Source organism: Eleutherodactylus coqui, chromosome 4, assembly GCF_035609145.1.
Source record: "Eleutherodactylus coqui strain aEleCoq1 chromosome 4, aEleCoq1.hap1, whole genome shotgun sequence".
Lineage (NCBI taxonomy): Eukaryota > Metazoa > Chordata > Amphibia > Anura > Eleutherodactylidae > Eleutherodactylus > Eleutherodactylus coqui.
Window position 1 is genome coordinate 159,421,637 of NC_089840.1, and position 17,534 is coordinate 159,439,170.

The 17,534-nt window shown below is 41.9% G+C and overlaps 1 protein-coding gene across 2 annotated transcripts in view; it reads left to right on the forward strand.

The window, feature by feature from the left end:
- Nucleotides 1–13,345, forward strand: part of TUBGCP2 (tubulin gamma complex component 2) — a 238,931-nt gene extending 225,586 nt beyond the window's left edge. The window contains exons 13-15 of one of the 2 annotated variants that reach the window (XM_066600339.1): nucleotides 12,160–12,288; nucleotides 12,362–12,525; nucleotides 12,961–13,345. In XM_066600339.1, coding sequence (XP_066456436.1) covers nucleotides 12,160–12,288; nucleotides 12,362–12,525; nucleotides 12,961–13,069 — 402 coding nt within the window. In that variant the 3' untranslated portion in view covers nucleotides 13,070–13,345. Of the gene's footprint in view, nucleotides 1–12,159; nucleotides 12,289–12,361; nucleotides 12,526–12,960 lie in introns of those variants that run through there. The other variant, XR_010792583.1, reaches the window with a different exon arrangement.
- Nucleotides 13,346–17,534: the final 4,189 nt, after the last annotated feature.

Below are 17,534 nucleotides of genomic sequence, written 5' to 3' on the forward strand. Positions count from 1 at the left end.
CCGGACATATGAGCGCCATTATCCAATGGATAATGGTGATCACGTAAAAGTTAAAAACAGTTAAAGTTTAATGCTTCTTTTGGTTGTGCATACGGACATAATATTAGGGCCACAATGAGCATGTGACTGAACACAGGATACACAGGGGTATCCATTTTGGGCTGAAGGTGAGCTGTACTAAAATGACACAATTGCCCAAAAAATTTACATCATAATTTTTTTTCTTGTGCTTTGCTTAGGTTAATTAAAAAACTGTGGGATCACAATACGCAGTACACCTCTAAATCAATTTGTTAAGAGGTCTAATTTTCAAAATGGGGTCATTTGTGGAGGTTCTATTATCGTTTTGCTCAAACAAGGGTTTTACAAGTTAGCAATGGGGGCTAAAACACCTTCAAGCAAAATGTCTGTTCTGTAAACCACTGGCTGCTCCTTTTGGTTTGGGCCCTGTTGTGCATAGGGACATAAGATTAGGTCCACAATAGGTTGGTTTTTTTGAACACAGGATAAAAAAGGGTATCCATTTTAGGTTGCAAATCCTCATTTTTTTATAGAAAAAAAAAACTCTTTAAAATGACATATTTGCAAAAATATGAAATTTTATTTTTCTCCTCTAAATTGCATTAACTCCTGAAAAGAAACTGTGGGGTCAAAATATTCATAACATCCCTCAGTGAATACATTAAGATGTGTATTTTTTTTAAATAGGGACATTTGTGGGGGTATCTATCATTCTTATACCTATGAGCCTTTGCAATCTTGGCTTGGTGTAGGAAAACAAAGTGTTCCTCAAAATGTTTATAATTCATGTTAAATTTGTACGTCTCCTGAGTGGTTTAAAAAAAACTAAAGTATTTTTCAAATGTTGCAGTTGAAAATGTGGAAAAATATATTTTTTCAAAAAGTTCCCAATTTTTGCACTTTTAATAAATATATACAAATTCTATTGTCTATTTATACCACCTAAATTAAGTACAATATGTGGCTAAAAAAGCCATGTCAGAATTACATGGACATGCAAAACCTTTACAGAGTTATTCTATGTTAAAGTGACACATGTCAGATTTCCAAAATGTGTTTTGGTCATTAAAGCGCAAACAGTCTTTGTTAACAGAATATAAGGCTGTTGAGTAGTTTCTACCCCAAGTTTGGAATTGTTTCAGATTATACGGATGTCGTCCACATAGGACAGATTGAGGCCTTGGACAAATGAGGTTTAACACTAATAAATGTAATGTTCTGCACATGGACAGAGGAAATGCATAACACCATTACACACTAAATGGGAAACCACTGGGGAACACTGACATGGAAAAGGACTTGGAGATTTTGGTTAACTGTAAGCTTAACTGGCACAACCAGTGTCAGGCAGCTGCTGTCAAGGCAAATAGGATCATGAGGTGCATCAATAGAGGTCTAGGGGCACATGATGAGAACATTGTTCTTCCTCTTTACTTGGTCAGACCACACATGAAATATTGTGGACAGTTTTGGGCACTCAAGAAGGACATATCAGAGCTTGAACGGGTAAAAGGACGGGCAACTAAAGTAATAAACGGAATGGGTAGACTGCAACACTCAGAGGGATTATCAAAATTGGGATTATTTAGTTTAGAAATAATATGGCTGAGAGGGATGACCTAATAACTATGTAAGAGATCTCTTCCATCATCTGTTCATACCCAGCACTGTAACAAGGGGGTGCTCTAATAACTATGTATAGTTGGATATATCAGGAGTTAGTACAGAGATCTCTCCTATCATCTGTTGATATCCAACACTGAAACAAGGCGGCGCTCTAATAACTATGTATAGAATAATCAGGGGTCTGTAAAAAGAGCTCTCCCATGATCTATTTATACCCAGGACTGTGACTGTAGCAAGGGAGTGCTCTCTACATCTAGAGAAGGGGTGTCAAATTCATTTTCACCAAGGGCCACATGAGGCTTATGGTGACCTTCAAAGGGACGATTGTAAGACAGTATAGTAAGGGCTCGTTCACACAAGCGTTTTTGCGTGCATAATATGCAGTGAATAGAAGCCATGAATTTCAATGAGTTCATTCACATGATGTATATTTTCATACAGCATGATCTATTTTGTTGCGTGCGACGCACCCCCGATAGGCCATTGAAGTAAATGGGCCACGCAAATACGTGGTGAATGCGCAGGAAACCTATATATTCACTGCATATGTGCGCACCATTTCAGTGGGCCCATCTGCGTTCTTTTTTGCGTGCCCAAGTATGCAGGCATAAGCAATTTTCGATTGCGCAAATACACAGTGTATTTGTGCGACCGAAATACGATTACGCCCATGTGAACGAGCCCTAATAATGACCCCTATAGTGGCCCCAGTAAAAAATATTGACCCCCACAGTAGGCCAACTAGTAATAGCGAGCCCCACAGTGGCCCCAGTAGTAACAGGGTACCCCACAGTGGCCCTAGTAGTAACAGGGTACCCCACAGTGGCCCCAATAGTAACAGCGACCCCCGCAGTGGCCCCAGTAGTAATAGTGACCCCCATAGTAATATATAACCCCTCAGCAATATTATCCCCGTTGTAATATTAACCCCCTCCCAGCAACAATATTAAACCCACCACCACCCCCCAGCAGCAATATTAACCCCCTAACCCACATACTTACTTTCTCCTTGCAGTCGGCGCCGCTCTCTCTCTGCTCACGCTGAGCCCAGGTGTACACTGACGTAGGTGTGTAACCCGTAACGCTTCCTCTCTGAGTAATCTCCTGTGGAACTGAAGAGCAGTGGAGTCGGGGAAGGAGGGACGTCAATGTGCGTGGGGATCAGCGGTAATCGCTTCAGTGGTGAGCGGTTGTCGGCATGCTGCGGGCCACATAAAATGAGGCAGCGGGCCGAATTCGGCCCGCTGGCTTTGTGTTTGACACGTGATCTAGAGGAATTAAGCTTTCTACACCAACATAGGAGGCTCTTTACTGTAAGAGCCTTAAGACTTTGGAACTCTGTCTGAGGACGTTGTGATGGCAAATTTGATTAGAGTTCTAGAGGGGTCTGGACATCTATCTTGAGAGTTACAGTATTAGATGTTATATCACAGATTACTTTAGAAGGGTTGGTGATCCACGGATTATTCCGATTGCCAGATTCGTGATGGCTAGCAAAATGTCATCTGCGAAGGCCACAACTTGAATGAGTATTATTTACTTGCATCCCTGTGTATATGTTGCAGCTTTCTATGTGTCAGAGGAGGGGTTCAATAGAAATGTTAAAAAAGCAAAGCAGAAAGAGGGTAACCCTGATGGGCCCCTCTGACAAAAACTTTATCAAAACGGTGTTCCTGCCATTAATGGTCAATTTCATAGCAGCTTGGCCATTAATGTGTCTCAGGAAAGAGATAAAAGTGTTTCCGAAGTTACGTTTTTGTAACATGGCATAGAGGAATGGCCGGGAAACTTAATCACAAGCCTTTCTGCGTTGAGGCTTAGGAGCATTGAAATCAGTTGTGATTTATCAAGAATTTAGACTGTTACAGCAATAGCCTTCCTCACGGTTTTGACTGAGTGCCTATTTGTAAGGAAATCCTGTTGAATATCTAACAGTATATATACTTGGTAGAAGTGTCTGGAGGTGTATGGCTAGGATTTTAGTTAGGTTTATAATCCTGGTTTAGAAGAGCTATGGGACTATAGGACTGGTGTAGATTTGAGGTTTTTTTTAGGTTTGGGGATGAAGAATCTAGATGGTTCTAGCCTAAGTGAAGTCCTCCACCATTACATTTTTTATATACCATGTTAAATACACGTGTAAAGTAAAGCACCAACTTCATAGATGGCTTCTCAAGGGAATGTTAAAAGTTGCTATCACGAGGGGGCGTGGCTTGGCCGAGTGAGAAGATGGCGGTGTGAACCCGGACCTCTGTGCTGGTACTCACCTATAGCGACTCCGCAGCAACTCACCAGGACCTTCTCACTTTAAAAGAGTTATTCTACCAGCTCTTCTAGCGGTAATGTCTCGTCGCAGAGCCTCCCGCTCACAGCCATGGCACCTGGATGAGTTCTTCACGGCATCGGAGGTCCTGCACCCGTGCAGTGGACTCTTCGGCTAATAATACCCCTGAAGTGTCTCCTCCCACTTTCTGGAATGCCCATAAGGCATTTATTAGAGGGGTTCTTATTAAAATTAGTGCTCAACATAAGAGAAAAAAAAAACAACAAATCAATAAACAAATTTCCAAGATTGAAGATCCACTTTCTAAGACTCCCTCCGAGTCCCTACATAATTATTTAGTTTGAGACAAGCGCTCAGAACTAATATGATGGACAATTATGACAAAGAAATGAGATCTATGTGGGTATCTTTCTATGTGTCTAATAATAAACCTTCACGTATGATGGCCAACCTTGTTAAAAAAAAAAAGACACAAACATCTATAATCCCATATATTTTCGATCCCCAAAATCCATCAGTAAAATGTTACCCCCTTCACATATCACAGAAACCTTTCGCCAATATTATGAGAAGCTCTACAACTTAAAGGATGATAAAGACACTCCCCAACCGTCTAGTAATACTATTGAAGTATTTTTGAGAGATATCAAACTTGCAGCACTTTCGGAACCCCAACTAAATTTTCTCAACACTCCATTGTTGCCTTCAGAAATTATAGATACCATTAAAACTTTAAATGCTCAAAAAGCCCCAGGCCCCGAAGGGTTTTCTAATGATAACCATAAGCTATTTTCCACCCCACTTGTTTTACATATGTCCCATGCCTTTAGTCAAGGACTAGAAGAATCTTAAATCTTCTCTCTAAACTCGAATATACACATCACCCAGCAGTCCTGGTTACTCTTGATGCTGAAAAAGCATTTGATAGACTACACTGGGAATATGCATTTCCTACCCTGAATAAATTTGGATTCCCGGGCAATATACTTAAAGGGGTTGTCCCGCGGCAGCAAGTGGGGTTATACACTTCTGTATGGCCATATTAATGCACTTTGTAATATACATCGTGCATTAAATATGAGCCATATAGAAGTTATACACTTACCTCCTCCGGTGCTGGCATCCCCGTCTCCATGGCGCCGACTAAAGCTGCCTTCCCCTTCCGTTAGACGCGCTTGCGCTGTCCGGTCTTCTGCTCTGTTAAATGGGGCTGCTCCGGCGTGCTCGCGCCGCACATGTCTTCTGCGCATGCGCAGACCAGCTCTCCGGCGCGAGCACGCCGGAGCGGCCCCATTCAACAGAGCAGAAGACCGGACAGCGCAAGCGCGTCTAATGGAAGGAGAAGGCAGCTTTAGTCTGCGCCATGGAGACAGGGACGCCAGCACTGGAGGAGGTAAGTGTATAACTTCTGTATGGCTCATATTTAATGCACGATGTATATTACAAAGTGCATTAATATGGCCATACAGAAGTGTATAACCCCACTTACTGCCGCGGGACAACCCCTTTAAAGCTATTCGGGCCTTATACACCACCCCTTCAGCAAAAGTCCTAGTTAACGGTTTGCTTTCCAACTCCTTTTCTATATCAAATGGTACTTGCCAAGGATGCCCTCTATCACCTCTATTATTTGCCTTGATAATGGAACCCTTGGCTAAAACCATAAGAACCAACCCAGATATACAGGGAATTGTTGCTGGATCTAGACAACATAAAATCAGTTTATTTGCTGATGATATCTTACTTACTCTAACAAACCCCTTCTCGTCCCTGAGGATCACCCAAACAACTCTGACTAAATTTGCTGAAATATCCTATTATAAATTGAATATTATCAATTCACAGATTTTGGGAATATATCTCAGAGAAGAATTAACAAGAGATATACAAACAGAATTCCCATTTCAGTGGCAGACCATAAGCATCCCCTATTTAGGTGTAAACTTATGCTTCCCCACATCTGATCTGATGGCTGCCAATTTCCCCCAGCTTTTTACAGATGTCCAGATGGAACTAGACAAAGACAGCTCTCTAACTATCTATGGTAAAATAAGACACCCAGAATAGCATTATCAAACCTATCTCTAAATAGATATCAAGGAGGTTTGGGTCTTCCCAATTTAGAGTCCTATTATAAATCTACTGTGTTAAATCATCTAGTGCATTGGGTGCCATATAACTAAAAATTAAGCTGGCCCTCAATAGAACTAGCCGCAATCCACACGGGTTTAACTCGCAGCACACCTCAGGGTTCTTCAAACCAAACCGAAAAGGGGACTAATAAGTCCAACGGGTGCACGCCAGCAATGTGGGGGTCAGAGCCTCAGAAGACCCCCCAAAGTATATCACAGTATCTCACAAAAAGGTTTGTGGCGGCATCCAGGGCGTAATGCAAAAATAAATAATTTATTCCTCCAAGAACATGCTACGTTTCGACCCTCATGGGGTCTTTCTCAAGCATAGGGATATCATTCACAAAACAGCACTATATAACAAAACAATCCATATACCACCACCAATCACCCTTACAGATTCCCATGTGTGTGCAATAATCATTACCTTCAGGCTCAACCTCCCACTCCAGTAGTTTTCCATTACCAATAGCATGGGGCATGGTCTCCACGGCTGTCTCCATGTGCAGTATCCACCACTAATGACCGGCGTTTGTATCGACCTACTGCGCATGTGCGGGAAATATCCGTTCCCGCGAGCGCTCCTTATGCCCTCTGAGCGACGGGATTCATCCAGTGTAGCGCTTCTGCGCGATTCTTTACCTTAAGATATCGCGAGAGCTCCCTGTGTCAGACAAATAGACTCACGGGGCTCTGCACTCCTAAGCCTCTAGTTACAGGGCAGTCCCGTGCAAATGGGCGGAGCTAAGGATCTCTGCTCCAGGTCTTTGGGTCATAGTTATCTAAACTTTATGGAGTACATCTCACACTCCCAGGGATGTCCCTCCCATGACACAGATTGTGAATTTAACATGTCTCAGTTATGTAGGAATATCAAACTTACCCCATAGTAAAACACACTTATTTGAATTTAACCCTTTTGTTCTCATCATGCAGAAAAAAATTCTCAATGCTGTTTTCATTATATGCTTCAATTTATTCAAGGATATCTTTTATGTTGTATATCATATATCATTTATCATAGGGTCAAAAACATATTGCACTATGCAAAAAGGGCAAAGACAAAAAGGCATCAGGGGAAAATGGACCTTAAAGGGGACCTGTGAATTTACTCAGAAACGATTCCATATGCAAGGGGGTATATTTCACATCCTCACTAGGAGTTATACTTGGTCCTATATCGGGCCGAGGGTTCAATTCCTTCGTTGAGTCATAAAACACATGGAGAGAGTCAAGGAGATGTCCCAGTCTGTATCCAAGACCTATGGATACATAAGTCTTGGATGCAGACTGGGACATCTCCTCGACTCTCTCCATGTGTTTTATGACTCAACGAAGGAATTGAACCCTCGGCCCGATATAGGACCAAGTATAACTCCTAGTGAGGATGTGAAATATACCCCCTTGCATATGGAATCATTTCTGAGTAAATTCATAGGTCCCCTTTAAGGTCCATTTTCCCCTGATGCCTTTTTGTCTTTGCCCTTTTTGCATAGTGCAATATGTTTTTGACCCTATGATAAATGATATATGATATACAACATAAAAGATATCCTTGAATAAATTGAAGCATATAATGAAAACAGCACTGAGAATTTTTTTCTGCATGATGAGAACAAAAGGGTTAAATTCAAATAAGTGTGTTTTACTATGGGGTAAGTTTGATATTCCTACATAACTGAGACATGTTAAATTCACAATCTGTGTCATGGGAGGGACATTCCTGGGAGTGTGAGATGTACTCCATTAAGTTTAGATAACTATGACCCAAAGACCTGGAGCAGAGATCCTTAGCTCCGCCCATTTGCACGGGACTGCCCTGTAACTAGAGGCTTAGGAGTGCAGAGCCCCGTGAGTCTATTTGTCTGACACAGGGAGCTCTCGCGATATCTTAAGGTAAAGAATCGCGCAGAAGCGCTACACTGGATGAATCCCGTCGCTCAGAGGGCATAAGGAGCGCTCGCGGGAACGGATATTTCCCGCACATGCGCAGTAGGTCGATACAAACGCCGGTCATTAGTGGTGGATACTGCACATGGAGACAGCCGTGGAGACCATGCCCCATGCTATTGGTAATGGAAAACTACTGGAGTGGGAGGTTGAGCCTGAAGGTAATGATTATTGCACACACATGGGAATCTGTAAGGGTGATTGGTGGTGGTATATGGATTGTTTTGTTATATAGTGCTGTTTTGTGAATGATATCCCTATGCTTGAGAAAGACCCCATGAGGGTCGAAACGTAGCATGTTCTTGGAGGAATAAATTATTTATTTTTGCATTACGCCCTGGATGCCGCCACGAACCTTTTTGTGAGATACCTCAATAGAACTAGAACATAACAAGCAAAAAATGCTAAAACTCCCATTGTTTGCAGTGACCATTGGTGCCTCTTTTCCTGCTCTTGAGGGATGCCTCAATGTCCTAAATATGTCTCCCTCGATTGACGCCTCCCTGGAGGCCTGGATTGACCTCATCCAACATGCCGATAAAAATATATTTAGGCCCCTCTCAAATATACCCTTTGAAACTCTGAAATATTTTATTCCCAATATACAGCTTAAAAAATGAACCAAAACTGGCCTACGATATATATCAGATCTTTTCTCTACGAGCGTCCCTCTTCCCTTTAGGACGTTGATGTCTAAATACCAGTTGACAAATGCAGATGCTTACAAATATATTAAGGTGACTTCTTTCTTACATATCTACCATCCTCAAGACCTTCCAGTTATAATTTACTCTTTTTGTTTTGTAAACTCCCCCACATAAAGCTACCTACTTGACTATGATAGTTTCTCAGGGAAATTGAGATCAACAGGGAAATGTCATCTTATCAACTGGGAAAAGGATATAGGTCAAAAAATCCCTACTGTCTATTGGCTTAAAAGTTGCTATCACGACCTGGAGTTTTGTTTCTGGGCGCTGTGTCTATTGCCTGTTTATCTTCCTCCTCAGATCTGTCCGACTCCAACAAGGCCAGATCCATTATTGAGCTTGTGGGCAGTGAAACAAAGTACAGAAAGTTAGGTGTGGTATCGGTTAGAGGAGTCCTGTATAAGTCCTCATAATAGGTGTAAAAGAAGTCAACTATTTGTGCTTCATGTTGTGTCAGGGAGTCTGTATTGGGCTCTTGAAGTTGAAGTATTGAGTCTTTAGAGTAGAAGGGATAATTGAGTTTGGCTACAAGGGATCCCGTCTTGTTGCTCCATATATATAATATTGATTTTATATTGCAGTGGTATGCCACTGAGCCTGAATTTGAAGGAATGCATTTAGAAGAGATTTTGTTTAGTCTGTCACATTTGTTGTCACTGGTAGAGTTTATCTTCTGTGTCTAATTGGCTTGCTGGAGAAAGGACTGAAAATGGATCAGTTGCCTCTTTTTAAGGGGGTGCATGTAGTTGATGAGATGGTCTTTGATGTGGACCATAATAACGGAGTGTCCCTAGTGAATTCTAAAGTAGTTTTGGAAATCTGGGGAGGACGCCAGGTGGGCTGGGGATTTTCATATTTGGGATCTTAATGATGAAGGTGACAAGTCTTAGGACAATGAGATCACAGCATGGTCCAAGATGACTGTTGGGTATGGAAAGGCTTTGCTTGTTCTTGGGAATAGTAAGGTGTACAAAAGGATATAATCAATGTTTGAGTATGTGTCATAGATGTTTAAATAGAAAGTGTATTCACGGTCTTCTGGATGAAAAAAAATGCCAAGGGTCTCAAAGCTTTAATTGCCCGATTAGAACATTCAACATAGTAGGAGTATGAATGGAAAGCCAGATTTATCTAGGGTAGGCTGCAAGGGAGCATTGAGATCACTTGCCAAGATAAGGAGGTGTAATAATCTGGAAAGGAGGTAGAGCAGCAATTGTCAGTAAAAGTTGTGGTTCGGACTTGTAAGTGCATATATTTTGAGACACATGCATGGGATATTTCCTAAGGTGACATCTACACAAAGGAAATGATCTGTGTGGTAGTTGTCCTGGATATTTTATAGTGTGTTGTCCTTGGTTGAGGCCCTGGTGATTTGCGCCAGATCTGTGTTTATAGAGTGCTTGTCCAACAGAGGAACAATCATTCCGGTGACTTCCTGTGCCAGGAATGTTGTTGGAAAGGTTGAATCTTTTAAGGCTGGACTAGAGCTGCTAGAAGGGAGATCATGAGGCAGTTGTTAATGAGTTCCATGTCGTTAACAAAATGAAATTAAGAAGTTGGTTAGGTCAGCAGTTCATATCCCCTGCTAACTTTATTTGTGTGCAGTTTGGTTGTTGAGTGTTTTGATTGTTTAGGGCCTTTTAACTTCCTGGGCATTCCTGTAGGAATGGAAGTTAGGGATTTGTCGATGTCAAACAGCTATTGCAAGGTTGCACAATGGGACCCAAAGTGTCTTATAGGTTCTGTTAGACCCCAGGTGAATGGTAAGGGTGTTATCATGTTTTAGAAGTTTCAATTAATGTTCTGTTCTCATAGTAGCTTGATTTTCGCAACTGCTAATCAGAAGGTAATGAAAATGGTGTTCACCCTGTAACTAAAGGCCCATTTACACTGAACGAATTTCGGGCAAACGATGCCAGAGACTCGTCCCCGCACATACTCGTTTCCACACTGTCACATAGGAGCAAGTATCGCTGGATCACTCACATATCGGCCAGCTGGGGGTCAGGGCTGCTGGATGAGATTTCACTCCTCGCTCTTCCCCGGCCCTCTCCATTCACTTAACACAGCGGCCGTTCAGTATTGAATAGCTGCTGTTTACACTAAACAATCATCGTTCACAATTTTAAGTTGCATAAAATCCTGAACAACGATCGTTCAGTGTAAACAGCAGCCGTTCAGTACTAAACGGCCTCTGTGTTTAAATGAATGGACAGGGGTGAGGGAGAGTGAGGAGTGAAAGATTACTTGTTAAACTAAAAAGAAGAAACTGCAAGGTATCTTAACCAGATATTATTGAGGTAATGGAGACCTCTAGTGGAAAAGCTGAGCAAGTGCATGTAAAGTTGTATTGTTCCCTCCCTTAAAGGCCTTTTAAGTGAAATAACGTACACCTGGAGAATGACACCTGCTCCTCATATCAGTGATATTCGATTGCTAGGTGCAGGAAACCAGTAGTGGCTGCTGGTAATGAGTATAATGATGTCAGATAGAATTAAGATTTGACATGCAGTTTGCTTGCCCAGGTCAAGGCACAGCAAGCAATAAGGTGTAGAGATTGTAGTCCAGGACCTGTGGCTGGGTAGGATGTCTCTCAGGTATAGATCAGTTCAGGTCAGGAGCATAATATGGAGGTGTCCCCTTAAGAGTAATAGGATACGTCTCCTGTGGGAATTACCTTCTCACATAGCTAGCACTCTGTCTCTGCTGCATTGCTCAGCCAAGGGCAGTCCCCCGCTGCATCCTGTGTCCCCTACTATCAGATAAATGAGGTGTAAACACTAAGCGACTGTAACAGCGCCAACAGTTTCCCAGGGAGGAGGGAAGTTCTACAGAGCTCCTGTCGCTATGTCTATCCACCAGATGCTTAGTGCCAGGATCTGGGGTTACTGATCAGTGGGTAAATTGCAGAGCCTTCCAACAGTGGTCTGTGCAGTGACCCTGCTTCACAAGGGTGGTGGAGGCAAAAGGATGGGCCAGCGTCAAGTCATGACGTGCCACTACAAAATTGTGTCCGGGGCCTCTCCAATCTCTCTTCACTGCAGTTCAGGCTATGGCACATTGAGGCCTTTAGGCTGAAATTATGTTTTTTACCTACGACAACAGCGAGGCTCAGGTGATTGCTGTGGCGCCACAGATGACTCTTATTTCACAAGTTTATCAAGCCACGAGTATGGAGGTAGCTCTCTAAAATGCATCCATGTCGGATGCCCCGCCACCAGAAGTCACAATAGGTGAAATTAATTGCAAATTTTCAATGACAGATAGTACATGCTGTGGATTGTTGCAGATTTCACAATTGAAAGCATCTGACAAATACACCACATCTGCTACAGTGTATTATATAGCATGTACTGTGGCCAAACAATCAGATGGTATTTTATTGAACTTGTCTGCAACATGTTGATGCATTTAATTGTCGAATCTCCTCTATTATCAGAGGTTTACACAAAGCATACAAGTGCAGGCGGAAAAGGAGCGTTTGACATTGGAGCATGACACAATGATGGGTCCCCCCACGCAAAGTCAGAAGACAGAAGAGACTATAAAAAAGAAGCTAACCTCCAAGGTAAACGGTAAATATATGCAGCCCCAGAAGAAGGCTCAAGTACATTTATTTGATTTATTTTCCCCTTTTTTAGTTTCTTGCAGAGCATGCTGATGCATTTCAGTCTTCAGCTGGTTTTGAATCCACCATCAATAACTTTGATAGCAATTTCTCGACTCATCTCATGGACCTTCTTGATAAGTTGAGTATGTACAGCACTAATGACTGCGAGCACAGCATGATTAACATCATATATAGGTAAGAAATATTATCTACCTCTTTTAGAAGTGGCTAATTCTCTCGTATTAAAGGGATTATTCCAATTGGAAAATCACTTTTACAAACAAGCCACCCTTTCGTGGCTATTGGAACTCTATGATCAGTTGATCTTACCAGAAGAAACTTCAGACGGTCATACGTTTTTTGCCAGAGATGTGTCGAATTACACAGTGCTTATACAAAGAGATGTGAAACCATATTCATGGGCAGATCTCTATAATGCAAATTTCTTTGCAAATGGAAATGGTTCCTTTGCATTGAGAGAAAGTTCTCGATGTTTTATGTTCTAATAAGTCATGTGAACAGGCATTGACCAGTTGGAAAAACTCCATATAAAAGTAAGATAAAATTTGTACCCACAATGATCTAAAATAATTAAACTACAAATGTCTGTATTCTCATTATATTTCACAGGTTGGATTTTAATGGTTTTTACACAGAACATTTGAAGAAACTCTCTGCAGAAAGGAGCCAAAAAATAAACCCTCAGGCAGTTCCTATGCAACAAACCTTGACCGCCTAGTCACAGAGCACTGACAAAAATGTCATAGAAATCACTTGAAAACCATCAAAATTCTGTATTCCTGAACTGTACATTCTGTTGTGGCGTACATAAATGAGCAGCACTTCAAAACAGCTGCTCTAAAAGTCAGCGGTAAAAGTTAAGAAAGAGAAGTGAATACACATGGAAAAGTAATAACCGTCAACATTTATTTAAGGAGTCACTTGTGTCAATATGTCTTTTTTTTTGCACATGAACAAAATAATGTAATAAAAAAAATATTCACATTTTTTAACAATTAAATTTACAGTTATTACTTACAGTAATGTATGTCCAAAACATTAACCGTAAGTTTTTGCGTATTAATAAATAAATGCTAGATTGCGCTTAGTGGGGGTGGGGGAAGGTAGTAGGAAGGATTCAAGGGTGAAAACAGAAAGGATTAGATTTTTTTGGAAGGAATACCAATGTGTATAATTTACACAGGACTACATCTTGAAAACCAATCACTCATTTCCTCCAGTCATTCAGTGTTATATATTCTGTCCAGTGTATTTGAAGGTGGTTGTGTTTTTTCTGCTTTCTTTTTTTTTAATGCGGAGCATGCAAAAAAGACTATGCTTCTCATCCTTGCAGCTTGCAGCTCTAGGACTGCCTCTCGGTTCACCCTAGTCAGTGGTTGAGGTCTGTGACATCTCGCAAACAGGCTGACTGAGTTCCAAATGATAAACAGAGGTGGTGGTGGAGCTGTGGGGAGCAAACATGGGTGAGTGCGGTCTGTTTTATAATTTTTCTGTATGACCAGTCTCTAAAAGGAAAACCCGTTTTTAACCTCCTCTCTGTGTTCACTAATGATTATGGCAGAGAAGATCACTTGACACTTTGGCTGCCCAGCATTGCGGCTCCAGGGAGGAGTGTGGGGTCTGAGCATTAGAGGATCACTACCTACTGCTGCTTACATTATAGCAAACACTGATTGGGCATGGGGTGCACTTAGATTTGTGAAATGGAAGAAGAAGCTTTCTGATCACCATAAGAATGCCGAAGCTGCCCAGGTACACTGTATATACTGCTCTGCTAGTAGTGGGGCTAGCCATTAACAGTGCTATCGCCTCTGCTGTGTGATTGGGTTGTAGAAGGCCATCAGCAGAGAGAGGGAGGTGTGGAAAATAGCCCAAAAGGCTTATGTGTGTATGTGTGTGCTGGCCCTTGTTACATACTGATATGTCTATATTGGAATTACAGTACATATGTATATCCTAGGAGTCTATGCTGTCACTATACCATGGCTTTACATTAGAGGGAGGCTGGACATGATGCCAGAGAAGAAGAAGGTGACCGAGTATTAGAAAGGCCTTTCACCTTGTGCCCAGCATTGTTTCTACCACCGCCTTCACCTGCAATCTGTGATAATGTATCAGTTAGCATTTCTACAATGTGAAGGTCAGTATATTCAATCTTTGCAGCACAATTAATTTTTTTTGCTACAATTAGAAAAAAATTGCAAAATGTTGGCATTTTGCCATAGTAAAATGCTGTGGTTTTGCAATAATTTTTGCAAAATGTAATAGTTATGACAAAAGTATTTGACTGCATCAGATATTCTAAAAGGATATCTTTTATCCTACCATGTCCGTTCTATTTTTCAACTACTGCAAAGGTAAATTCACACTTTTGGTGAAAACGCCATCACAAAAGCTACATGCATTTTTATAGTGATTTGCACACTGGAAGCACATAAGATACTCGTTTAACTTGCTAAACTGTAGCAAACCATGGTAAAAGCACATGCAGTTTTTGTAGTGTAGTTTTCGACGCATTGTTTGCATACACCCCACATAGACATGGATAGACAATCAGGTGAGGGATACAGTAAAGGAAAAAGGGGCCTTGCTGAACTGCTTCTTTAATTCAAACTGAGTAGATGTGGCACAGCAAAAATTCGCCTGCAGGTAGGCCTCCTTCCCACGAACGGATTTCCGCCGCGTAATTCGCGGCGAAAATCCTCTGCGTTGCCCGCTGCTATTAGGTTCTATTGAACCTAATAGCACAATGCTCACGGTGCGGAATTCCGCAACGTGAAATTTCCCATCCTCACCCGCGGCATGCTCTATTTGCCGCGCGTAAACGCGCGGCCGGCTCCCATTGCAGTCAATGGAAGCCGTCCGTTCGCGCTATCTTCCGCTGTAGCACAGCGGAAGATAGCGTGAAAACGCTTCCCCGCCTACCGCGTCATCTGACGCGGTGGGCGTGTCACATGGCGCGGCGGCGGTGGGCGGGGAAGCGTCATGCGGGAGCGAGAACGCCGGATCCGCTGGTAAGTATGGGGTCTCTGGAGGGCACCGTGACGGGCTTCGCCGCGGAATATTCCACGGCGGAGCCCGTCACGGCTGTGTGCAGCCGGCAGTAGGAAGACATTTTTGAAAAAGATAAACGTAATAAATGTTGATAACACAAGGATTTTGTAGTAGAAGCACAAGTGCACTAAAGTTTTATGCATAAATACCAGTCCAATGAAAAAACACAATCTGAGTGACGCTACCCAAAATAATGGAATATACATATAGCACTGGGAGAGGCTGAGGCTGAGGCTTAATGCCTATGCAGACACAACGTTTATCGCTCAAAATTCACTCAAAAGCCATCTTTTGAACAATAATCGTTGTGTGTAACTGCACTGACATCATGCAGTTTTTGTTATTCTGTCGCTCATCGTCTTTCAGCGTGCTGAAAGGCAACAATGAGTCTTATCAGGGATTCACAGCGGGATACAGCTGATACTATACTTTCAGCTGTATCCCACTCCCTGATGACAGCTTGGTATGAAGAACAGAGCAGTCCAGCTCTGTTTGCCATACCTGACACTGCTGTCCGTGCAGAAAACAGCTGGATGCAGAAGGCAAGCAAGTGTCATCTTGAGCTGCAAATGACACAACGATTATCGCTAAAAAGTCCTTGTGTCTAAATGGGCCTTTAGTCCATCATAGAATAATGGGATAATCTGCCATGCTCAATATACTCATATGGAAAGTGGTACTCGCCATAACCACCGCTCAGCAAATTAGATGGGCACATGACAGAATAATATCGAACCGTATCCTCTGACTGAATTTGAAGTTAATTGTATCGGTGCTTTTAAGACGCGAAGAGAATTTAGACTGCAGCTCTGGAAGTCACTGAAAATAGGTGGAAGAAACATCAACAATCTCCATTATGCAGATGACACAATCTGCTTGCAGAAGCAGGCCTGAAGCAGCTGATATGGAAGATTAAATTGAAAGTGAAAAAATGGTCCTCTACCTGAATTTAAAGAAGAGTAAAATTATGACAGCTACAAAAAATGGCCAAATTCAAATCAAAATGTACAATTAGGCAGTAGAATGTATGCGAGACTTCATCTTCCTTGACTCAAAAATTGACCAGGTTGGAGAATCTATGCCTGAGATAAAAGGTAGGATAGCATTGGGGCGAACTCAATGCTAGGCATGGACAAAATCTGGAAAAGTAGGGATATCTATATAGCAACTAAATGCAGGAGAGTGCAAACCACTGTTTTCCCCAAAGCTATGTATGGATGTGAATGGTGGATTGCGAAAAAAGCTGATTAGAAGGAGGATTAATGCGTTTGAGCTGTGATGCTGGCAAAAGCTGCTGCGTATGCCCTAGAAGGCGAGAGTAACGAGCAGAGAAGTCCGGAATCATATAAGACCCAATATATTACTGGAGGGCATGATGACCAGACTCAGACTCACGTATTTTGGCCATGTAATGCGAGCAGAGTCGCTAAAAAATCTATAATGCTTGGACAGATCAGTGGCAAAGGAAGACCTGGCTGCCAAAAAAGACAACCACTGAAAGAAGCTGTGCAAAACTGAAAAACTTGGATGGAGGTCGCCGAAGGTCATGAACAATTAAGCTGCTAACAACCACAAGAAGTATTAATTATTACAATAATATTTACTTTGAGTATTGTAATTGTTTTATTGGATTATTACTTAAGGAATAATTTTATCACCAAGGAAAGCAACATGTTAAAAATTTACCTCTCAACCTTGAAAAGCTCCTCCTCCTGATTTTGACACTGGCCACTATCAGATTTTCTGTGCAGACTGCTGAGATCTGAGTAGAAAAATATGTAGAATTCCTCATTTACTATATTTACCCAAAAAGTAACATCCAGTGATACTTTCAGCTGAAAAAGTAAAGCAAAGTTTGTCATAGCATGCATTGCATACCATTATTTAGTTGTAAGAGGGAGTGATATTGTAAATGGGCTGGTGAGGTTTATGTGCCAGGGCTATTTGTAAAATCCTCATCTGGCCCCAAACTTCATTCAGTAGACCGCTAAACATCAAGCAGCATGTTCATCCTCCTGAAGTAAATAGTGTCATGCCACACTGTATAGTTAGAAAATAGGATGCAACGCTTTCCCCAGGCATTGTTCTGGGTGCAGAGTGCCACCTTCTGTTCTTGCTACTTATTGCGT